Source organism: Pteropus alecto, unplaced genomic scaffold (assembly GCF_000325575.1).
Source record: "Pteropus alecto unplaced genomic scaffold, ASM32557v1 scaffold338, whole genome shotgun sequence".
Lineage (NCBI taxonomy): Eukaryota > Metazoa > Chordata > Mammalia > Chiroptera > Pteropodidae > Pteropus > Pteropus alecto.
This window is the reverse complement of record NW_006441995.1, coordinates 3,257,592-3,283,913: the sequence shown is the minus strand read 5'-3', so window position 1 is coordinate 3,283,913 and position 26,322 is coordinate 3,257,592. Positions and strand designations below refer to the sequence as shown.

The 26,322-nt window shown below is 34.2% G+C and overlaps 1 protein-coding gene across 3 annotated transcripts in view; it reads left to right on the top strand.

Annotated features, from left to right (window-relative positions):
* Positions 1-20,716, top strand: part of TTC33 (tetratricopeptide repeat domain 33) — a 36,212-nt gene extending 15,496 nt beyond the window's left edge. For all 3 annotated transcript variants that reach the window (XM_015595329.2, XM_006919507.3, XM_025052157.1), the window contains exons 3-5: positions 13,068-13,149; positions 14,603-14,734; positions 17,259-20,716. In XM_015595329.2, coding sequence (XP_015450815.1) covers positions 13,068-13,149; positions 14,603-14,734; positions 17,259-17,612 — 568 coding nt within the window. In that variant the 3' untranslated portion in view covers positions 17,613-20,716. The remainder of the gene's footprint in view (positions 1-13,067; positions 13,150-14,602; positions 14,735-17,258) is intronic.
* Positions 20,717-26,322: the final 5,606 nt, after the last annotated feature.

The following is a 26,322-nucleotide window of genomic DNA, read 5'->3' as shown; positions in this document are numbered from 1 at the left end:
GCCTTTTTTTCCACATGCAAATGTTCTAGAATGTAAGATTTAGAAGAGTAGAGTTCATTTATGTCTTGTTAGATGCTGTATGCTCAGTACCTAGAATACTATGTGGCCCAGAGTAGGTGCTCAATAAATATTTATTAAATGAGTAAACTGATAACTGTAGAGCTCATTAAACTTGAAGCTACAGTAAATTAGAAATCTAATTGAGAGCAAAGTAGCTAAACACTTTGACATTTCTGTGTGGTAAATGAGTGTGCTAACTTATTTGGCTTGATGACCAGCTGTTCCTTACCTCAGTGTAGGGTATTATCTCACCCTGCCCTTGTGTAACCCCTGAAGCTATTCATTTTTCTCCCTTCCTTGTGCTAGTTTAGTGGCATACTGTTAGTGTTGTCTTTAAACTGGCCGAATCAGACTTTGGTCACTTATTAACCACAGTGACTTTAATCCAAATTTTTATCTTTTAATGCTTCCTATCCAACAGCTGCAGAAGGGCTGTGTCTGTTCAGAGTGTTCCAAACTGAAGTTGAATTAAGAGATATGCTGTAGGAATTATGAGAGACCATTTATTAGGTGCCAAGTTTACCTCTGATCCAAAAATGGAGGAACTAAGTAGTGTTAGTCTTTATTTGTAGGCCAGGAGAAATAAGTCAATAGCCAATGGAAAACAGCTCACTTGTTCCTTTAAATAAACCTATGGGTAACAAAGCACATTTCATTTAGCAATGCCTCTGCTATCAGCAATAGTTATAATTTCAAAATAAAAGCAGTGCAATAGAGAGGAGAGAACATTTTTCTTTTTTCCTCAAATCAATGTACCTGTATTTGCACACGTGCATGCTTGTATGTGTGTGCATACATGCATACCTGCCTAATGACAAAACAGAACTAGTGATAGTATCATCTTGAACTTTTTAGTTTATTTTGTACTTTGGAATAATGTAAATTTAGGTACCTAAGCAGCTTTTTTGGGGTGGGGATGGGGTAAGCCGTCCTGTTTCTCAGTGATAGTGCTACTGGCATGTTGGGCAGAACAGTTCTTTGTTGGGCAACATTGCCCTTTATCTTCCAGGAGCATCCCTGATCCCCTGCCACAAGTGCCTTCCAAGTCATACTGACAACCAAAAAGGCCTCTCTACACAGTGCCTTAAATGCCCTCCATGGGGTGATAACTGCTTCTGTTTGAGTTAGGCAGAAAATAGGACTAAAAGTAAAAAGGATGTTTGACAAATCTGAGAAATTTTAACAGTGGCTGGGCCAAGTAGAAAAGGGGCCGGCAAACCACTTTGTTTTTATAAAGCTTTATTTGGGCACAACCATGCACATTTGTTTGTGTATCATCTATGGCTGATTGTATGCTATAGTAGTACTGAGTACTGAGACTGTATGGCCCACAAAACCTGAACTATTCACTGTATGAATCTTTACTATGCTGTCCCTTGGTCTAGAGACCAAAGACCTCCATCCCCTTCCTCAAAAGGCATACAGACTCCTGAAATCTCAAACATCACAGTTTCTTAAGGTCTATATCTAACATTCTAATCTCCTGGTTCTTTCTACCCATATACCCAATCTCCTAGTCTTGGGATTTCTTGTAATTTCTGTACCTGGAATGATGAGATAGAACAAAATAAGGATTGAAGTGTTTGCTACTTTTGTCTTAAGGTAGAATTACTTTTTACTTCTTTCCCTTTTTGTTTTTTGTTTTTTTGTTTTGTTTTGTTTTTTGATTTATTATCAGCATGCCAACTCCTGGGCCCTCTTTTCATGTCTTCTGTACATCTGTCTGATGGTTTCCAAGACTTCTCTTGAAGAAGTAGAACAAATGAGGTGGATAGAATCTGTGATATTAGCACTATGTTCTGGGCAGTGTAGAGAATGCGAGTAACTCTACCTTTTGGTCACTGAACTCATTAGTAAAGATAAGATAAAAATACATGGAGGAATTAGAGAAAAATTAAACAGGAGACAGCATTGGGGTAGTTGGAGAAAGCGATGGTTTTGTATTTAAAGAGCTGGCTTCAAATCCTGTTTTCTGCAGGATTAATAATACCTTTGGATTAGTCCTGTAGCTGCTTTCATACTTTGTTTCCTCATCGGTAGAATGAGAACGAGTAATGCCAATCTTATAGGACTTCTGTGAGTACTAAGTGAATTAACTTTTTGTGAAAGTTGTATGTTAAGTAATTATATCTTAAATGCTTTTGAAAACAAAACACTTTAGAAATATGTGTTACTATGTGGTCCATAAAGTGGCATTCAAAGTCTTCATGACGAACATGAGATTTTAAATTAGTCTTAGAGGAGAGAGAGCCTTTGAGTAGGTGAAGAGCAGGAGGAACAGAATCCTTGATGTGCATGTGGATGAGCCCTGGGGACGCACGTGAACAGAGGCATGATGTGTGGTAGGGACTGGGCGAAGACACAGCGGAGTGGAGCAGAGGTGTAGGTGGTGAGTAGTAGAACAAAGATTGGACAGATGGCCTAATACTGCAAGAAATATATTTGCTAGTATTTTTAAAAATTTTATTATTTCATGTATACAGTACATCGGTTAGATATTTATATAGTTTATGAAATGATCCCCCTGATTACTCTTTCTCTCCTCTGACTCTCCTCCTAGCCATTACATTAATGCGGACTGCATTCCCTATGCCATGCTCCCCATCCCCATGACCACCTATCAGCTACTAATTTGTACTTCTTTAACTCTTCACCCTTTTCTCTCATACACCCCCACCCCTACATTTGCTGCTATTAAATCCTGCAGAATTTACTAGTAATTTGTTTGTTAGAAAATTATGAGCAATTATTATGGAATAAGTTAATTTTCTAGAGAAAGAAGACAGAATGTAACTAATATTTCCAAAGTTTTTCACATTGTGTCTATAATAACATTTGCAAATATTATTTAGAGTTAGGCTTGAAATCACCTACTGGTTTTAGATGTAATATTAAAGCTTAATACCAAGAGATTAAATTTCTTTGATGTATATATACTTTTTGTTAAGAACATTATAGGGAATAGCTATAAATAATCAGAAATGGGTATTAAATTATATTAAGTATTGTTGAATGTCATGTACTTTTTTAATCCATTATCTGTTATATATGCAACCTTTCATAATTTTTTTGTGAGGTGTACCCTACATGGTCATGTGGATTTGATACTTTAATAACTTGTTGGATTTAATTTGATAATTCTTTATTTAGGATTTTTATACTTACCTTATGGACTAGAAAGTTTTCAGTGATCACTAGGATTAATTTTCTTTTCTCAGATAATGTATCTTTCTTAGGACAAAAATGTGCTTTTGGAGTAGTCCAAATATGCTGAGATGCATTACGATTCTTAAGACTACGTTTCTAATTGTGGAATTTAAGACTTAGGATTAGGCAGTGGCAGCTATTTTCTTGTCAGGGCCTTTCCATATTGTCCCAGTACATCCTACAAAGACTTGGACTACTCCTTGTTTCCACCTTATTCCTTCAGAAATTATTGATATGTGTTAGGTGCAATGTACTTTGATAAGCAAAATACCTATCACACTGTTTATGTAAAGATTTTGGTTTCAACAAAGACAGAAATAAATGTAAAGTTTCTAAGTGTTCTATAAAGAAAAAGAACTGTGTACCATGAGCAAGTATCACCAGGATGATTTAGATAAGGGGCCACAGAAGGCTTCTTTGAGGAAGCAAGAAGGCAAGTGACTGGGTTCATCCAGGTGAACAGAGGGAGTCCTAGTTATTGTTTTGTCTTTTGCATACTTTGTGATTTTAGCATATATTTATCATTAAAATAAGGCAACTTGCTATTGTCTTGCCTGCTTACTACTGTATATATTTTTATTTGATCTAAATTATTTTATGATACCGAAATTAATTTCCAGTGAATTTTATTTTGTGTCATTTATGTGTATGCTAAATGAATAAATAATATACATGGTAAAATATTTTAAATGATCCCTGTATCTGAAGTAGAAATTGAGAGATTAAAATTGTGACTTTTTACTTATTTCAGAAAATTCATTGTTTAGTGTAGTAAGGAGTAGAATATAGTAGTTGCTTTCAATACGATAATTGAGAAACGTCCTGTGCTAGGTATAAGCTGACATCATTATTTGAGCTCCTCCCTGTTTCCAGAGTGAATTGATCCATCCTAAATTGTTTGTTCTTGTCTATATTAAATTAGAAGCTTTTAAAGGCATGTTTGTTCTTTTGTGTAAGCAAATAGTTTAAATTATTATTGAAAGTAGCTTTTATGACTTACTTAATCCTGTGTTCACATAATGCTAATAAATGATAGTAAGTAAAATGCAGAGCAGTTTGCAGTTATTTTAAAAGTATATTTCTATCTTTTACTGGAACGCTAGTTTGAACATTGGCTCAACACTTCTTCCTGGTCAGTTCCCCTTTCCCTAAATATGGTTGTCTTGAGAAAATATGCAATTAGGAAATATATTTTTTCTCTTTCATTGTTTTTTGCTTTTTTTTCCTGAGCCTTAAGCTGCTCGAAATTAGGGTCCTCGTGATGAATGTTCATTGTATATAACTACACATTATTTTGTTCTTAATTTCTTCAGACTGCTACTCCAGATTTTAGACAGAGAAACTCAGAATAATTTAGAGATTTTTTTTTTTCTCTTTAATTCAGGAAATAGATCATCGTCTAAAAGCTGGAACCTGATTTACCTACCCTGGGTATCACGTGATTGTCAGTTCAGTTAGATCTATCTAAAACTGTTTTCAGTATCATTATAATGTCTATTTGAAGGCTCCCACAAAATCAAGAACATAAACTAAACTTTATTTTTTATTGAGATATAATCAACAACAATATATTAGTGTCAGGTGTGCAAAGTAATGATTTGATACTTGTATATACTGCAAAAAAAACCAAACTAAGTCTACTTGATATCCATCACCATACATAGTTATGAAAATTTTTTTTGATGAGCACTTTCAAGATCCACTCTCCTAGATATTTTCAAATATGCACTATAGTATTATTAGCTATAATTGCCGTGCTGTACATTACATTCCTATGACTTATTCATTTTATAACTGGAAATTTGTGCCTTTTGATCCCCTTCACCCATTTTTGTGCCCCCCTCCACTCCAGCTCAGACAACCATCAATCTGTTTTCTATATCCATGAGCTTAGTTTTTTGTTTTGGTTTGGTTTTTGTTTTTAGATTCCACATATAAGTGAGATCATACAGTATTTCTTTTTCTGTCTGACTTATTTCCTTTAGCATAATGCCTCAAATGAGAAGATTTCATTCTTTTTTATGGCTGAATATTCTTCCATCGTGTATATATGCCACATTTTTCTTTATTTGTTTGTCTGTTGATAGACATTTAGGTTGTTTCCATGTCTTCGTGATTGTTTAGTAATAATGCTGCAATGAACATGGGGGTGCATATGTTTTTTCGAATTAGTGGTTTTGTTTTTTTTAGATAATTAAATACCCAGAAATGGAATTGCTGGATCATATCGTCGTTTTACTTTTAATTTTTTGAAGAACCTCCATATTATTTTCCATAGTGGCTGCACCAGTTTACATTTCCACCAAGAGTGCACCAGAGTTCCCTTTTGATTTGCATTTCCCTGATGATTAGTGATGTTGAGCATCTTTTCGTGTACCTTTTGGTCATCTGTATGTCTTCTTTGGGAAGATATCGATTCAGATCCTCTGCCCATTTTTAATCGGATTTTTTGTTATGTTGCTATTGATTTGTGTGAGTTCTTTATATATTTCTGGTATTTATCCCTTATCAGATATGTGATTTGTAAATATTTTCTCCCTCTCAGTAGGTTGCCTTTTCATTTTCTTGATTGTTTCCTGTGCTGTACAGAAGCTTTTAGTTTGTTGCAGTCCCACTTCTTAATTTTTCTTTTGTTGTCTTCGCTTTTGATGTTAAACCTAAAAAATCATCCCCCAAACTGATGTCAAGAACCTTACTACCATATTTTCTTCTAGGAGTTTCATGGTTTCAGGTATTACATTCAACTATTTAATCCATAAACTAAATTTCAAATAGTATATGCTGAACAAAAGAAAGTCATGTCTAATAACAAAATCTATACTGAACCAGAAAATTTATTTCTATCATTACATATTTTGGGGCACAATTATTATAAATATTATTAGAAACACAATATGAAACAAGATGAAATCCTAAAAGTTCTTGACATCATAGTTTTTAGTAAGGAAATAAAATGAGGAATCTTAATATTAGCTACTAATTTGCTAAAAATGTGGCTGTATGGGATTAGCTTTTAAATTTGTTCTGATAGTTCTACATAGGCTCATAAAATTGTGTTTTACAAGTAAACAATAAAAATCAAATAGAAATCTATCATGGTATTAGTAGGAGATGATGATTCGTTTAGATTGAACATGTTGTGTTTGAGATATATATTCCTTCTTATATTCTTATATTCCTGCTTAATTATCTTTTTTTTAAAATTTAATTAATTTATTTTCTATGATGACATTGGTTAATGAAATCCAATAAGTTTCAGCTGTACACTTGAACAGTAAGACATATATGTATTTACCTCCCATAGTTAGATTTCTTTCTGTCACCACATATTTGACCCCCTTTACCCCGTGTACCTCCCTCCACCCTCCACCCTGTCTGGGAACCACTAGTCCATTGTCCATGTCTATGAGTCTCTGTTTGTTTGTTCTGTTCATTTGTTGCTTTTAGGTTTATATCCCACATATAAATGATATCATGTAATTTTCAACTTTTTCTGTCTGGCTTATTTCTCTTGATTATCTCGAGGTCCATCCATGTTGTCGCAAATGGCAGTATTTCATCTCTTCTTATGACTGAGTAATATTCCATTGTATATATGTATCACGGCGTCTTTATCCAATCTTCTATTGTAGGACACTTTGATTGCTTCCATATCCTGGCCGCTGTGAATAATGATGCTATAAACATTGATGTGCAAATATTTTTTTGGATATGGGTTTTCGGGTCTTAGGGGGTAAATACCCAGTAGAGGGGCTAGATCATATGGTAGATCAACTCTTAGTTTTTTGAGAAACCTCCATACTGTTTTCCATAGTGGCTGCACCAATTTGCAGTCCCAACACCTGCTCAATTATCTTGATCTTATATTCCTATGCACTTATCTTCTCATTTGTCTCTTCAGTATTCACAGAAATCCTTCCCACATGAGTTGTCAGCATTCATTGTTCCCACTGTCTTACTTCCAGTTCACTCTTTAGTTTGGCTTCTGTCCCCTCCATTCTAAGAATACTGTTTTGGTCAGTGTCAGCAATGACCTACATGTTAGTAGATCTTTCTGAGGTATTCAGAACAACTCATCAGTCTCTCTATGACAGACTTCTCTCTAGGTTTCTGCGAAACCACACACAGTCCTGAATTTTCTTCTTCCTCTCCTCTGCTTCTCAGTTGTCTTTGCTGGCCTGTTCTTTTCTGCTTGACCTCTGAAGTTTGGAAATGCCATCTCTGGTGTCTTTTCACTTTTTCATCTACTCTCTCTGTATGTGATCCTACCTAGTTCTCTGGTTTGTTTATTTTATTCTTAACATTTTTAATGAAAAGGAAGAGGCAGTAACATATGTTCATCATTTTAAAAAGTAAATGCAGTAATAACAAAGGATATACACTGAAAAGTAAGTCTTGCCCTCACTCCTGTTTTCTGGACTCTTAGTTCACTTTCCCACGGGCAACGACAGCTACCAGTTTGATATCCTGCCAAAGACGATCTTTGGATTTATAAGAAATAGAAACCTAATCTTTAGATTTGTAAGAAATATAAACCTAATCTTTAGATTTATATTTAATGGCTGTATAGATCTCTTACCATCCAGACTCTTACTCTCTAAAATCAGGGACCAAAAAGATTTGGATATGAAGAGGTACTTATATTTTATTGTATGATATATTATAATGTATTTAACTTTTGAGAAAGGATGTTTTCATCTTTGGTTTTTAAAAATTATATAGTGAATATCTTTTCAGAGATATAAATGTACACATATACAGGTTAGTCCAAAAAGAAAGATTGGTAGAGATGGAATTGCTGTGTCAAACTGGGTGCATTTTTAAAAAATATTTTACTTTTTTTTCCTTTTTTCTTTTGAATATATTGTTATCAAGTAACAAACTTGGGTTTTAAGGGTTACTGCATGTGTGTATACAGATGCATAATGTGTGTATAAAGAGAGAACGTGCATATAATTTTCCAACAAAAACTGGTTTCTAACGTTTTATTATGAAAAATTTCAAACATAAAGCAAAGTTGAATGATTATACAGTGAACACCTGTTTACCCATCATCTGAATTCAGCAATCGTTATCTTTCTATATTTGCTTAATCTGTGTATGTTTTAAAAATAAATGGCAGACCTTGTGAAAGCATGTTCCTGAAATCTTTGATATGAATTTTCTATCAGTAAGGACATTTTTATATATAACCATAATACAATTAGCACATAAGACAGCAATAATTACCTAATATATTCTAGTATCTAATACATATTTGGTTTTGCAATTGTCCATAAAATTTCTAAAGCTGATTTTTTTGACTGTCAAGGCTCATTTATTGTTACTGATTGTTATGTGTTTTAAATCTCTTTTAATTTAGAGCAGGGTCTACAAACTACAGTTAGTGGACCAAATCTAGTCTGCCATCCATTTTTGCAAATCAAGTTTTGTCAGAACACAGCCCCACTCATTTGTATTGTCTCTCTGGCTGTGTTCACACTACAGCAACAGTTGATTCCAAAGCCTAAAATATTTGCTATTTGGCCCTTTACAGAAAAAGTTTATGGGCCTTTTATTTAGACCATTAGAACAATTCTCTCACTTAAAAAAAATTTTTCCCATGACATTGACTTTTAAAATTGACCAGGCAGATTGCTTTGTAGAATGTCTCTCGTTCTGGATTTGCCTCATTTTTTTCCCCTCTGGATCATTTAACTTTATCCTCTGTCTCATTTTCTGTAAACTGGAAGTCAGGTCTAGCAACTTTAATTCAGGTTCAAAAACCTTTTTTTGTGCGAGGCTATTCGTGCCGTTGTTTACTTTCTGCTACATCACGTCATGATGTATATAATGATGCTAGGATCATTTAACAGTGTTTGTGTAGTATATTAGCCTTATCCTCCATTATGCAGATCTGCATCAATCTTTTCCGTAACGGTTTTAGCATCCACTGGTGGTCTTGCCTAGATCATTATTTCATAAATGATAATTTTTTAAATTGTGATATTCCTTCTGCATTTATTAGCTGTTTTTTCCCTCATAAAGAAGAACTTTCCCTCATACACATCTTAGAGGTTTGTTATTTTTATTTCTAAATTATGGAAGGGAAAAACTTCCATCTCTGTCTCTTATAAAGGTTTTGAAAATAGTGTTCAGGTTCATAGTCTCTTATTGTTTCCATAGTTTAAATTAAAAGTGTTCACTTGAAATAGAGCTTTTACGTGAGTACGTGCACATGTATTTCGAAGACTAGATTGAGGAGAAAGGACGAGAGGCTATTTATTTGTGTTTCATTATAAGGATTTTTCTCCTTTTTTCTGTAAGACTAAAAATCAAAAATTTAAATTATGATTCTAATTGTTAAACATTTAGGCTAGTTTCTAGGGGATTAAACAGCCTGACTACTATTCGTATTATAGATGTAATCTTGTATTTAAAGAATATTAGTATCCTTTGAATTTTTGATTAGCATAGAGATTACTAGCTCTAATAAGTAAACCAACTGGGAACTGTAACTATATTTCTTATGAAGCTGGCAGGTCATATATCAGTAGAAAATCTGAAGGGAGGTAGTATAGATAAGTAATATTTATTTCTTCCCTTATTGACTTTTTTCTTAATTAAAGGAAATCGATGAGAATGATATCTTGAGTTTTACAAACTTCTTTCTAAGATAATCTCATTTCCAGTCAGTTTTACATCAAATATAATATATGTATTAAATTTGACCTCTAACATATGATTTTTCTTCTTCAGTAATTATTATTCATAGGCCACTTCCTTCCAAAAGAGAATTGTATGGCCAAAGGGTAATTTTTTTTTCTAGCTTTATTGAAATATAATTGACGTATAACATTGTGTAAGTTTAAGGTATACAATGTGATGATTTGATACATGTATATATTTCAAAAGGATCACTACAATAAGTTAGTTAACACAGCCATCGTTACACATAATTACTTTTTTGTGTGGTAAGAAAGTTTAATATTTACTCTCTTTTGCAACTTTCAAGTATATAATACACTATTGTTAACTATAATCATAATAACTATAGTACAGTAGATCCCCAAAACTTACTTATCACTGAAACCTTGTACCAAAGGGTAATTTTTAATGTCTAACAATAGAGAACCCAATTGAGTGAATTTTGCATTGGAATAATAGTAATCATTCTTTAAGCATTATGCTGCTGAGAGAAGGATTTGATGATTTAAAGACGTGAAAAAAATGTTTTGTGTGATATACAATACATTAAAATAAACTGGAAGAATTAGCAATAAAATGTTAACTATATTAACTATAATTATCGTCTTTGGATGGTGAAGCAATAAAATGTTAACTATATTAACTATAATTATCATCTTTGGGTGGTAAAATTATGAGTGTGTGTGTGTGTGTGTGTGTGTGCGTGCGCACGTGCATTTTCCTCAGGTGTAGAATGCGAGGAAGACCTGATTTAAGAACATTTTGCATTAAAAAGAATTGAATACCCAGTGCAAGCCAACAGTGTGTTTTAGTTGCCAGCATAGATTTGCAGTCTTAGGCTGCCCGAATAGATGTACATGTGCAGATCAGAGAAGGAAGAGGCCACTGGAATCTGCAGCACCTACCTTCCTCCTCCTCCCCTTTCTCTCCTTTCAGAAGCTGTGGTTTTTAAAACAATGAAGCTCAGACTTTCTCATTCCTTCTGTGTATGTTCCATTTCATCTTTTCCTTTGCTAACTTGAGTTCAGGTGAGGCTCTGGCTCTAGACAGATCCTTGAGTTTGGCAAAATCCTTGATAGAGAAATCATTTTCAGTAGTGAAGCTCTTAGAGATTTGGTTTGTGACAAGAATATTTCTGATACAGGCAGAGGCAAGGAAGAACATAACAGCATCATGGTAGCACATTATAAAAGTGAAGTGAATAATGGTCATTGTCCAAATCGCTGGCAGTTCCTAAAATTCATGTAAGTAGTCTTTTACCCAGAGTTAAACTAGGTGTTTAAACAGATATCTCCTCAGGACTCAGCAGGGGCCCCTGTTAGGGAAGAAGATGTTAACAGTGGTCAGGGCAGTAGATCTGATAGTCCTCTTTGCATATTCAGATGTGGTTTGCCTGAGAACAAAGACTGCCACCAGCCTTTTTGGCTTGTAGTTGTACATAGCCTGCTTCTACAAAATAAAAATAGCCACTGCTACAACCTATAATGGCAGTTAAAGCAGGCTTTGTAAAGTACACTCCCACCTTGTTGGCCCTCACCCTTGCTGCTAGCCATGGAGCGGGTACCATGGCAAACTTATTCTAAGCAGGCTCTAGCCCATTTGCCATTTGTCGATATGACATAAGACCGAGAAATGGTATTGCCCATACGTATTATTCACTAGTAAAGGAACTCCATAGCAAGGTGAAAACAGAGAATGTACTTTTTTATGTTCTTCAACTATGTATTTTCTACCAAATTTTGTCTTTATTTCTTTAGTTCTTTGCTCCCTGCTTAAATAATAGTGCAGATCAGCCCACATCTTGGTTGTTATGTTTGGTTTGGATCTTCACATATTAGGTAGGAAATTATGCACAAGAACACATATAGGGGAAGGGAAAGGTCTGGAAAATAGGTAACAAGAAGTGATTCAAGAGAAGATAGCACATTGATAGGGCTTAATATGCTATGAGAGATATTATCAGTCGTTAAGACCCTGGTTTTTATTAGTGTTACCTGGGGAACTTTTTAAAAATTGCAGATGCCTGGGTCCTACTCTGAGAATTTCTGAGAATTTTGATTGAGCTGAGGCAGGGACCAGCGCATGTGCCTGCGTGTATGTGTGTTTCCCTTCCCTAATCCCCCTAGATCATTCCGTATGTAGCTAGGAGTAAAAACTGGTGCATTATATACTTTCTGTTTAGCTCTGGAAAGCAGAACTAGTAGCATTGAGGGAAAGTACAAGGTAGAAAGTTTCAGCTCATCATAATGACGAATGTTCTGGTAATTACAGCTTTCTCATTATAGAAGTATTCAAGTATACATGAGTTAATCACTTGTGAAGGATGCTGTGAAGATGACCCCTTTAGATAACATGTAGGACTTACTCATTCCATAATTTTATTTTTTAAAAAAGAGAGTGCTGTTATGCTTCTGCAGATTTGTCATGGAGTATGCTAAAATCAGTTTTGGGCATATCAAGTTTATGAGACATTTCAGTGGAGATGTTAGTTGACTATATGGCTTTGGAGCTCAAGAGAGAGACCTGACTGGGAGATCATCAATGAAATTACCATCTCCATACTATTTTTCATTCATTTGACCCATATCTTATAAACCTACCATGTATTAAGAGTAATGAAATAAGACACGATCTCTGTGTTCATGGAGCTTATAGACAAGGAAACTTAAAACTGAAGAATCTTTACAAAATTACCTGGAAACTTTTAAATCGTTGTCGCTATCAGCTAGGTTACCGCAGTAGAGCCCAGGGTTGCAACTGGATTGTAAATTCCTACGAAAAGTTCTTTATAGCATATCTAAAATGAATGACAACATGTGCAGACATTGAGGATGATGAAAAAAAGAGACATTCTGGTTATTTCTCAGCCCAGAGTGCGTGCGAGATTATATTTTCATTTATATTTTCATTTATATTTTGCCTTTTCCTCTTTTGCTCTCCTTTCCCTTTATCTCTTAAAATTTCTTGCTCTTTGTAACATCATTATTGTCAGTTCTTGAATAGCTATATTTCTTGATGAACAATTATTCCTTACTATCTGGTTTTTAAATTTGGTCATGTACTCTCAAGGACTTATTGAAAATATGATATTAATGTAACTTTAACAACTACAGATATCGAGAGGCGATTCAGAAGTGGGATGAAGCACTACAGTTAACCCCAAATGATGCTACCCTATATGAGATGAAATCACAGGTAATGATCATAAAGAATTTCACTTTCATTATGAAATTGCACTACGTTTGTTTGGTGAGCAATGATAAACCAAAATAGCATTTTCTTCCATTTTCTTGTTAAAATACAATTTATTGGGGGGAAAAAATAAGTTACCATATTATTTATAGCTCTTCCTTATGTGTCCAGTTAGAAATTTGTTTACCTTCACAATGAAGTTAACTTATTTCAACCTAACTATGGTAAGATATGAGCAGATGAATATCTTTTAAAAAGTCACTAGTGATCTTCTAAATAAATGAAATGTATTTGCTTTCCTTGGAAATTAAGTGTAGTAGACTTAGCAATAACTAAGTTTCTTCAGAATTGGTATGGATTGGATTCTGGATGATGATATTTCTCTAAAAATGGCCTAGTCCTTAGCCAAAGGTCAGAATAGACTCGGTTTATTAATAGTTTAAGAATAACATTTACACTTAAAAATACATATCTACTATTTTATAGGAAAGTTGATAAAGAAAACCTTTGAGCACCTAGATTAGGTTATCCAAGAGATTTCAAATCTCAGAGTATTACACATATTTTTGGCAAGGAGTAGTTGTCATTCAGCCTTGATCTACACACTCAACAGAATCTTTCAGTTAATGATCTCAAGCATAGGGCACATTTTTTATCAGCTTCGATTTGGGTTTATCCAGGAAAAGCCCAAATAAATTACATCTACTGAATGAAGTGCTATGAGGACCTTCATTTGGATAAGTCTTTAATTTTCAATCTTGAATATATATATATATATTAAAGGCAGAATTTGTGGCAAACTGTATGAAATGAGTTGTTTAATTTGGAACCTGATAATGATGATTGTGTCTCAAATTATGTGAAATGCATATGGTCCCAAAGATTATAGATAAAATCCAGCCCTTTCTCGTGGGTAGAAGGTAGAAGGTTCTGGAACTACTTGATTTTTCTGGTTTGCATGGTATGAAGAACCCAGTTGTGTGGAGGCCTGTGGAGTGTTTAAATAATTTTTATAGTAGGAAGATGTTCACTAGGGCCAAGATGAGTGGTTGAATAAATTTAAATTTACCTAGTTTAACAGCAAGTCCTGGGGTACCCTGAAAACCACATTTAAACCACATTGTAAAGAATAAATAGAAGTGAAGTTGAGAGATCAAATAGCTCTGAGCCACCATGCTAGTATGACTGCATGGTTTTGACAAGATGGATAATAAGGTTAATAATTAAAAAATGAATAGTTTATATTTTTATAGTTATTTTAGGAGTAGGAAGAATAATATAATTCCTGACTCCAAATGGCAGAGGAGGGGGTCAAAACCACTGAAATGCTATGTTTGCCAGACTAAAAATATATTTTTAAAAATGAAAAGAGTTGTTTATGTATGGTTATCCATTAGTAGTTTTTTAGCTTATGAATATTACTGACAGGTTTTGTTTTTTTTCTTTTTGGCTGTAGGTTCTGATGTCTCTTCATGAAATGTTTCCTGCAGTTCATGCAGCAGAAATGGCTGTTCAGAGAAATCCACATTCATGGGAGTCTTGGCAAACTTTGGGGCGTGCTCAGCTTGGATTAGGAGAGATAGTCTTGGTAAGGAAGTCAGGTGATTATACTGCTGATATTTTATTTTTACATGTTTTTGATCAGCTAAACCCAAAGGTTAGTCATGTATCAAATCTATGCAAAAATTGAATAACAAATTATCTCCTAAAGGTATTAAATGATAAACACAAATCAGAGTTATTACCAAACATTTTTTTCCGTTATAAATGCCATTTATATAAGGGTCAGAATATTTTTCAGGTATTTGGAATCACGGACATTAAAAAAAATTTTTAACATAAAACATTGACATTTGGTAAATGTTATTTAAATATAAAATAAGCAACTTTCAAGTTAGTTCTTTTCATCATCAAATATAGTACATTATGAAGTACCATTAGTATTACTTTGGAGACAAAACCACTAAAAGATTATGCTAGGGAGGGAAGAAAGTAGAATATGGGAGCGTAGTGGTGATAACTATTTGGACTGAAAAATTGCTAAGCTTAGTGAGAGGAAAAACGGGGAAGAGTAGAAGCTTATAAAAATTAAATACTGTGTAAAGTTTACTATAACCTGGTACTTAAAGCATTTCTCAACTTGTCTGAACTATACCTTGTAGGTCACAAAGGCCAAGGAGGTGATTGTTAGCTCTGAGAATTGTCCTATTTTTGTTTTGGCAGGGCTTCTATATCCCTGATGACAGCTAATTTCCAAAAAAATGTTTGCAAATCTAATGTAATGTTGCCAAATTTCCTTTTCGTCATTAAGTAAATAAAGATTTTTCATGCTTTTCTTGGCCTTTTATGGTTAAAAATAAGACAAAATAATTAAAAACAAATAAAAAATTTTCGTTAAAGGCTAAAAAAAAATGGTAAACCAGGAATTTAACTTGGCTAACAATGGTTTTAGTAAGTTGTAGATAAATTAGGTTTTTCTGGCACTCTTGTAAATATATTATTATTTCTGTTTACAAAAAAAAAGATGTTTGTCAAATTCTCAAAAATAATAAGTAGGAAATTTTGATGAGAAAATAATCAATTGGAGTAGAGTAACTTAAAAATGATATTGTGACAGAAACCAGATCAGCCAAAGGCCATTTTCTTTCCTTGCCATTTAACATAGTCATCTTTTCTCTCCTGAAGACTTAAATCATCGCAGAATTGGAAAAAGAAATTCAAGAATTTGGTTTTCTAATAAGCTAACAGGAAAACAACAAAAATTTATCATGTAATACTTTTTCCTATTTCTTCTTTTTTTAAACTTACAGATCATTATATCTTTTGCTTGTAAGTGCCTATTAGATAATGGAAAAAAATCTCTAGGATAGAATGTTTAGCAAAAATTCTCCTAAAAATAAAGAAAATGTACTGCAGATGAGATAACAAATACTTTAAAACAACCAATAAAAGTAAAATTATTCAATATTTAAAGTTTTTAAAATAAGAGTACTAGTTGTTCAACTAGGTTTTTGTTTTTTTCTATTGATAATGATTCTCTCCACTATATTGTGAAATTCTTGGAGGAATTAAAAGTGTTATTTTGTCCTCATTTAATGTTTTTTAGGGCTCTACTTAAAAAATCTAAACTTGTCATTTTTATGTACACTTCATCTCTTCTTTTGAAAGACTGGAATAGTTAAAAAATGACTTTACTGAATGTCGTAATGAAGGGATACTATGAAAAACATATTGAAAGCAAGCTAAAATTTCTAACATCTAACAATTCTTACTATATATATGTATGGATTAAAACATAAGAAAATGTATATTTAAATAGAACAGGCAGTAAATTAAAAGTCAATAGTTGGATATAGCTCTATGAGTAATTATTTAGCTTTTTATGCAGAATTGGGTATGTATGTTGGAAAATGATTATAGGCTTAGTTCTTCATTTTCTAATTTGAGGTACAAAAATAGACTTTTTACTTAAGATCTTTCTTTTCTTAACATAGGCATTATTGCTATAAATTTCCCTCTTAGTTCTGCTTTTGCTGCATCCCATAATTTTAGTATGTTATATTTTCATTTTCATTCATGTAAGGATATTTTCTAATTTCTCTTTTGATTTCTTCTTTAATTTCTACATATTTTTAAATTTTCCAGTTTTCTTTTTGCTATTGATTTCTAGTTTTTTCCAGTGTAGTCAGAAAAGATACCTGGTGCATCCTCTTAAATTTGTTAAGACTTGATATGTAATATAACGTGATCTATCTTGGAAATGTTACATGTGCTTGAGAATAATGTATATGCTGCTGCTGTTAGGTGAAATGTTCTGTATAGGTTTGTTAGGTCCCTTTGATTTATAGTGTTATTCAAGACTTGTGTTTCCTTATTGATCTATAGCTATTTTTCCCTTCAGTTCTGTCAATGTTTACTTTATATACTTAGGTGTTCTGATGTTGGATGCATATATATTTATAATTGTTTTATCTTTCTGAGGAATTGACCTTTCTATCATTCTTACATTCTGTTATGTTAAAAAAAAAAAAAAAAGACATATATGGATTATGTTAAATATACTCATTTTTTAAAACAAAGCAAACGAAAAACCCTAACCTTTTTTTCTTTAGGCAATTCGAAGTTTTCAAGTAGCCCTTCACATCTATCCAATGAACCCTGAAATATGGAAAGAAGACCTTTCTTGGGCAAGAACGCTTCAGGAGCAGCAGAAGGTAGCCCAGAGGATTAAAAAAAGTGAAGCACCAGTGGAAGTAACACATATCTCTCCAAAGTCAATTCCTGACTACGACTTTGAAAGTGATGAGATTGTTGCTGTTTGTGCAGCTATTGCTGAAAAACAGAAGACAGTTTCAGCAAATAAAACAATGGTTATTGTGTCAGCTTCTGGTACTGTAGAGACTGTAACTGAGAAGGAAGATGGTGCTCTACCACCAGATGGCTCTGTTTTTATCAAAGCCCGATGAAGCATAGAAATTATTTGAATCTATCTTTTTGATTGCCACTTAAAGCTTTAGGCATAGGGGCATTTACTCTGGAGAAACATAGAGAAACTCCTGTTTGTAAAATAAATTTTTCAGATGAGGTATATAAAAACTAAATGGTAGAATTATTGTACAGTGTTTGGACTATGCTTTGATAAGTTATGATTTAAACTTCTTAAAATTAGAATTCTGAACAAAATGGTTTTTGATTAATAAATAATCCAAATATATAAGTGAATACATTTTAAAGACACAACTTGAAAAGTAAATTCTCAAATAGTGAATAACTTGATGGCCAGTGTTATTAAAATGTTGACTTGTTGACTTCTGTTTTATGATAAAGGAAGTAGGTGATTTCTTTCCCTCCTAAAAATATACTGCTGTTACAATTCTTTCTTCTGTTTTTCTTCTTTCATTAGGGTAAGTCTGTCACAAAGCTTGAAAATTTTTGACATTCATTTTGATTCAAAATTGTCATTTGGTTATATGTAGACTCTTTGAAAGTTTGGCTGGAAATGCATGCGAATGTGTACATTCTGAACATTTTCTGTAGTTTCTCTTAATTCTGATTTGTGCTAATGTTTTGACTTTAAAATTATAACCATGGTAGTTGCCATCTTCAGTATTTGTTAGATGTGTGAAGTACAGATAAATGTAAGAATGATGGTTTTATTTTTTTAATTGTTAAAGTAGATAGTCCTTACCACAAACGAGTCATTTTTAAGATGTGCATTTAAAAAAAAAAAAATGAATGGCCCTTTAAGCTACATTATATATTGTACTGCAATGTTGTCCTAGTCAAAGCAGTATTTTATTTTAAACAGCTTAAAAACCTTGAAAATAACTTGCTTTTGCTTATAATTTTTCAGCTAATGGTTTGGAATTCCTTTTTAGATAACTTGTTCATAACTACTCAGTGAAACGAGAAATGATCACAATTTTAAACAGCTAAATTATATCTTTCTAAAAAACAACATAGAAATGTTATTGTTAGAGTACCAATGAGTGAATAAGTTAGGTACAGCATAAGTGGAAACTGAAATGTAATTTACGGCATGATCGCACGAGTAGAGAAGGATATATTGAAGAAATAGTTCATTGAAACATTACAGTTATGTCCACAAATCAATATGGTCATTGCTAACGTGAATTATTTTATATTATACATATTGTAGTACAATTATATAGAACTACTGGGTACTGTTACTTCTGACACTCAGGAATCTATTATTGGTGTAAAATTAATTTTATTCTTGTTAAAGATGAAAGTAAGTTACTTTATTTTCAGAAGTCTTATTCTGTTGGAGCATGTAAGTAATTGTCTAAATTTTTCTGAGATGATTTAAAAATTATTTTCTTTTAGCGGAATGTTTACCTCTTTTTCAGAATCAGAGAAGTTAGCACTTGCCTTGAAAAGTATTATATTTTCCCCCATAGTTACATTATAAAATTAGCTCTGGTTAGAGAGGTTAATTTTAGAATGATCCAAAAAACAAATATTATTTGTTATTTTATTTAATAAGAAATATTCTCAAACGTTAGATAGTTGGGTATCTAGAAAAGTGAGCACTTATTTGGTATGTTGTTTTGAATAATGAGTGTTTGTTTATTGTGTAATTTGTGAATAAATAGTTTTCTTCTATATTTTAAAGATTTGCCTATTTTGTGCTGTTAGCTTTCGAAAAATTAGATTGATTTATTAATTTCTTTCTTATATGAAAATAAAATATGTAAAGCACCTTGTATAATATCTCACATATAAAGTACTCAGTAAATGCTAGCTTTTTCTTTGAAGAACTTGAATTAGTTTTAACTTCAGTTTCTTCTAATTTTAAGAAAGGAAGAGAAATTCTTTGTAATCTTTCCTTTGTTTAAAAGTGAGAAGTCACTACTTCTGATATTATAGGACAGATGGTTATCAGTTGGGGATTCGTCTTGGTATAAAGTCTATGCCTCAACCCAAAAGAGGCAAGACCCAGGATGGGGTACATATAGCCACTATATGATGTTTAAAGACCCTGTGTTTCCTCTCTATTGACATTGGTAGGTCAGAATCGTCTCTTCCTTACTCAGATATAAGACATAAGATGGTTTACACATAAGATAGAGGAGGAAAAATAATAGTGAGTTGTGGAGAAAGAAAGCAACTTTCTTTTTTCTAGGCCATAAAAGATGCTTAGCTAATGCTCTTCAATGCCTGAAGAGAAAAATGTATACATTATTTTATAAGGATGTGAATATTGATATCTGACATTTACTAAGCTTGTTAACTGTAATAACAAATTATTTGAATCTGAAAGAAAAATAATTCATGTTCATGATAGTAATATAATTAAAGATGTTTAATATACTTTCTGAAACAACACTAAACACTGAAATTAACTCGATTATAATTTGTATTTTTCTTGTTTGAAAATTATATGGCATAGACACTCATTAGTCAGAACACTACTCGCCAAGACTGTGCCTGATAATTTGAGATTATTTAGTATTCTCTAGACAATAGGTTCTTAGATTATATAGAATATTTATTTTAAATGTACTAACAAATACTACATAAACTTTGAAAAGTCGTGCAAGAACCTAAAGCTACTACAGTTGAGGTCTATGTCAAAATTGTATGGCAGTCTCAGTAGGAAAAGCTTTTAAATTGATGTTATATGGCAAAACTATAACGAAGACTTAAAAATGTTTTGTCTCAGAAAGCTGGAGTTTCCATGATTATAACCGATTAGTATAGCCTTTTTAGTTTGAAAATTATGCTTTATGTAATGATGTCAGAACTCGTTTCATTGCCATTCCCGGCAGTAGGAAATTGTCATTTCTTTAATTTCAGGCTTCGTGAGTCAGAAGCCCTTCTAAACTGACTCTGGACTTTGATTTCATGACATAACGTATCTAAATGAGTTGTGAATTGACACAAGAGCTATAGTTTGGTAATTATCTTCAAATCAATGGCTACAGTAAATGTGTTTTTTTCCTGAGAGATTACTATTAAACTGATGGTGTATTTTGTAATTGATGGCATTTTAGGATTGACAAAGTAATGTTTTCTTAACCAGTAATAAAATATAGAAATTTGTAAATGATTTACTCATTACCAAAGTAAACTGAAATATGTCACCTTAGTCACTTACAATTAAATATGCCCACTTGAATGGAAGCGAAGGAGTGACCCTACAACTAATGTACAATGAATTGTGCCTTAATGTGTGCTGTTTGTGAACTTCACCTGTTGTGAAAGGTTGAGAAATGTTAATTTACCTTGTGTTGGGAAGGCAGAGGGTGGAGGTGGCTTCCTTTCACAGTGCTCTTTGGACATCCACTAACCAAGGAATCCTGATCTCTCCCTTCTTCCTTCCTTCCACCTCCTCAGGAGAGGGAGTGTAGGATAAATAACTGGACATAAAACGTCCTTTCTCCCCTTCTTTTGGATTTGTCATGCCTGCAGAGAGCCTATGTTGTGGTCCCTTGCCAGACATGTAATTTTTGCAGAGAAGGCTCTGCATTTGCAAGGGAAAACCGGTGGTTTGCAGGACCGCCCATGCCTGGATGAACAGGTCTGCCTAATTCTGGCTTTGACATTAGGTGGTCATTCTTGGCACAAACCTAAAAGTACATCCTCTAACTGAGACTTCTTCTGACATCACATCTGATAATAAATCTGACACATATTGAATCTCTATCTGCCTGACTCTCTTTGTCTCGAGTAGCTCAGAAATCAGGAGGGGACAAAGGCTATTATGATTTGCTCCAACCCCAACAAAGATTAGTGTAGCTTATATTTCAAAGTAAGCATGAGACAAAAACAAATTGGGAAATTATTTATTTTAGATTTTTTTTTAAATCATGGAAATTCTCCTTAATAACAAGGTAACTTGTAAACATTTATTCAGGATATTTAAAAGGTCTATTGACTTTGGAATTGTAGTAGACCACAATATTGACTCTAGATTTAATTGGAAGGGAAGAATGTAAAAAGAACCATGGTATCCTCTGCCCACCCTGTTGACTTTATTAAAGTATAATTTTCATATAATAAATGCACCCTTTATAAATTTATAGTTTGAGTTTAGACAAATGTGAATACCTATGCAATCACTATTACCATCAAAATGTAGAATATTCCCACCACCCAAAAAAGTTCTCCAGTGCTCACAGTCAGTTCTCTACCACCCCAACAACTAGCACTATTCAACTACTTATCTGCTTTATGTGACTATAAATTAGATTAGACTTTTCTAGAATTTCAAATAAATAGATCATACAGCCTGTACTCTGAATCTGACATTTTTTGTTCAGCATAATACTTTTGAAATCTGCGTTGAGATTCATCCATTTTATTATGCATATCAGTAATACGTTTCTTTCTTTGCTGAGCATTATTCTGTTTTACGAAGAGACTACAATTTGTAGCTTTTCATATCTGTTGATGGACATCTAGGTTGTTAATGAATATCTTAAGTTTTGATCTCTTATGAATAAAACTGCTATGTGTATATGTCACAAGTCTGTGTGTGGATATAGGCTTTCATTTCTTTTGGGTAAATACTTTGGGTGGGATTGCTAAGTCTTATGGTAAGTATATGTGTAACTTTAGAGGAAATTGTGAAACTTTTCCAAAGTAGTTGTATCATTTGCATTCCTACCAGCAATGTATTAAAGTTTCAGTTGCTCCATATCTTTGTCAATACATGGTGTTGTCATTGTGTTTAATAGGAGCCACTTTAGTGGATGTGTAGTGGTGGTAGCTCATTGTGGTTTTAATATGCATTTCTCTGATGATGTTGAGCATCTTTTCATGTGTCTTTTTGACATTTGTTTATCTTCATTTGGGAAGTGCTTTTTCAAATATTTTGCCCATATTTTGTATGGGTTATCTTATCGAGTTGTGAGATTTTTTTTTAATGTTCTAAATAAAAATCCTTTATGAGCTATATGTATTGTGAATATTTTGTCCTCATCTGTGGCTTGCCTTTTGGGTTTTTTTTTTTTTCATTTTTAAGAATTTTTTTTTAATTTTTCAGTTACAGTTCGTATACAATGTTGTATTAGTTTCCGGTTTACAACATAGTGATTAGACATTGATATAACTTACAGTCATCACCTTGATAAATCTAGTACCCGTATGACAGCATACATAGTTATTACAATATTATTAACAATATTCCTTATGCTGTACTTTACATCCCCATGACTATTTTGCAACTACCAATTTGTACTTCTTAATCCCTTCCCCTTTTTTATTCACCCTCTCCAACACCCCTCCCATCTGGCAACCATCAAAATGTTCTCTGTATCTATGAGTTTGTTTCTGTTTGTTTGTTTAGTTCTGTAGATTGCAGATGTAAGTGAAATTATATGGCATTTGTCTTCTGTCTGACTTACTCCACTCGGCACAGTACCCTGTAGGTCGTTGTTGCAAATGGCAAGATTTCTTTCTCTTTTTATGGCTGAGTAATATTCCGTTGTATATATGTTGTCCATGTTTTTGCAAATGGCAAGATTTCATTCTCTTTTTATGGCTGAGTAATATTCCGTTGTATATATGTACCACCTCTTCTTTATCCATTCACCCACTGATAGACACCCAGATTGCCTCCATATCTTGGCTGCTGTAAATAATGCTTCAGTGAACATACGGTTTCACATGTCCCTTCAAAGTAGTGTTTTCGGTTTCTTCAGATAAATACCCAGAAGTGGAATTGGTGAGTTCTTCTTTGTCTCTTGTTACAGCTTTTGTTTTAGTCTGTTTTTATCTGACGTAAGTATTGCTACCTAAGCTTTTATCTTTGCTTGTTTCCATTTTCATGAAATATCTTTTTCCATCCCTTTACTTTCAATCTGTGTGTCTTTCAATCTGAAGTTCGTCTCTGTTAGGCAGCATAGGTAAGGGTCTTGTTTTCTTATCCATTCAGCTACCTTGTCTTTCAATTGGAGCATTTAATCCATTTACATTTAAAGTAATTTTTGATAGATATGTAGTTATTCCCATTTTATTATTCATATCTTTTTATCTTTTTTTTTTTTTAAAGAAGTTTCTTTAATATGTTTTGTAATACTGGCTTGGTGGTGATGAACTTCTTTAGCTTTTTCTTTTTTGGGAAGCTCTTTATCTGTCCTTTGATTCTAAATGATAGCTTTGCTAGGTAGCGTAATCTTTATTGTAGGTCCTTGCTTTTCATCATTTTGAACGTTTCATGCCAATCCCTTCTGGCCTGCCAAGTTTCTGTTAAGAAATCAGCTGACACTCTCATGGGAGCTCCCTTGTAGGTAACTAACTGCTTTTCTCTAGTTGCTTTTCTGAGTCTCTCTTTGTCTTTAATCTTTGTCATTTTAATTATGATGTGTCTTGGTGTGAGCCTGTTTGGGTTCATCTTGTTTGGGACTCTCTGCACTTCCTGGGTTTGTAGGTCTAGTTCCTTTCTGGGTTACGAAAGTTTTCTGTCATTATTTCTTCAAATTGATTTTCAACGCCTTGCTCTCTCCTTCTTCTGGTATCCCTATGATGCAAATGTTGGTACACCTGTGACCCCTTAAACTATCCTCATTTTTTTGGATTCTTTTTTCTTGTCGCTGTTATGATTGGGTGTTTTCTGCTACCTTATCTTCTAAATTGCTGATTCGATTATCTTCTTCATCTAATCTACTGTTGATTCCCTCTGATGTATTCTTCATTTTAGGTATTCTACTCTTCATTTCTGACTGGTTATTTTTTATGTTTTCTGTCTCTATTTTTATGTTCCCTGTCTCTTTGTTAAAGTTCCCACAGAGTTCATCTACTCTTCCCCTAAGTTCCTTGAGCATTCTTAGAACCAGTGTTTTAAACTCTGCATCTGGTAGATTGCTTGTCTCTATTTTGTTTAATTTCTTTTCTGGAGCTATGTTCTGTTCTTTCATTTGGGACATATTTGTCTCCTCATTTTGACTGCTTTCCTATTTTTGTGTTTATATATTAGGTAGGGCTGCCATGTCTCCCATTCTTAGAGTGGCCTTAGGTAGTAGGTGTCCTGTGGGGCCCAGTGGCGTAGTCTCCCTGGTCACCTGAGCTTGGTGCTCCAGGTATGTCCTTTGTGTGCCCTCCTGTTGTAGTCTGAGCCTTGATTGCTGTTTGCACATCAGTGGGAGCTGACCCTATGGAGCAGGATTCTCTTTAGCAGGGTTCTGGTGCCTGCCCAGTCTGCCCTTTGGGTGTTTCATCTGGATGTGAGCTTGGGTGGTGCTCTGGATCAATCTGAAGCTGGTTACCAGGCATGCCGGTCCCTGAGATCTCCTGGGAGTGGCCCTGCCACAGGCTGTGTTCAGCTGCCATGTGTGCCCTGTCCGGGGCCACCTGGCCTGAGTCACCAAGCAATCCGCAGATCGCTGCCACCCACTCTGGGCTTGGAGGTGCCTTGAGAGACCAACCCATGAACTGAGGCTGGCTGCTGCTAATGCCAGGCTTTGGCTGCTCAGAGAGAGGTACGGGACATGCCAAAGCCAGATGCTGCTTGTTTAGATTTTCTGGACCTCTGAGCGATTTCAGAAAAGTCCTCAGTGTGAGCCAAGATAGGCCATCTGTATAGAAAAGCCACTGGGAGCAGCTTGCATAGGCCTGCAATTTGGGTGGGGTGGGGTCTCAGAATCACCAGGGCAGGATAACCAGTGTTAACCAGGTTGATGGAGACTCAGAAGTGGCGGCCACCTGCATGCTGGGTTGGGGGAGGGCCCAACAAAGGATGAGTGGCCTCCACCAGCACTTTTGTCTGGGAGAAAGCTTCCAGCCCTCTCCCTGAAGCCAGAAAATTCAGTTTCTTTTCATATATCCCTGGCATACTTTTAGCTGCTGCCCCACTAGTGGAGCTAAGAGTGAATGAGTCTGTCAGGAGGTCAGTCCATGCGCGTGCTCTTTAAGAGCAACACCTAGAAATCCAGTCACCCTCCATCTAGTTCAGCCACAATCTCTGCTGATTTTCACATCCAGGTTTTCTAGGGACTGTCTCTTCCCAGTGCCAGAATGCTGGGATGAGGAACCTGGTGTGGGGCTAGGATCCCTTGCTCTTCTGGGGGATCTCCACAGCCAAGATATCCCTACCCATTTTTAACCACCACGCTGGAATGTGAGACCAGCCCAGTCTGCATCTCCGTCCCTCCTACTAGTCTCGAGGTGGCTTCTTCTGTATGTCCTTACCTCTAGGACTCTGTTCAGCCAGACAGGTGATTTTCAATGATGGTTGGTCTGTAGTTTAGAAATAATTTTGATGTGGTAGTGAGAGGAGGCAAGCACAGTGTTTACCTACTCCACCATCTTGACAAACAAAAATCGCCTTTTTTTCTTAATGATACCTTTTGAAGAACAGACGTTTCTAATTTCGATGAAGTCCTATTTTTCTTTTTCTTTTATGGTAGTGCTTTCTGTATGCCGAGAAATCTGTACTTACTCCAAAATCAGAGTCTTTGTTTTCTGCTAAAAGTTTTATAGTTTTAACTTTTATAATTAAGTCTGTGATCTACTTCAAGTAAATTTTTATGTAAGTATGAGGGTTGAGGGTTTGTTTTTTTTTTTAATGTCCAGTTATTCAAGCACAACTCATTGAAAAACTGCCCTTTGCTGTTGAAATACCTTGGCATCTCTACTGAAAATCAGTTCACCATGTATTGAAGATTTGTCTGAGCTTTATAATCTGTTACACTGATCTATATGTCTATCCTG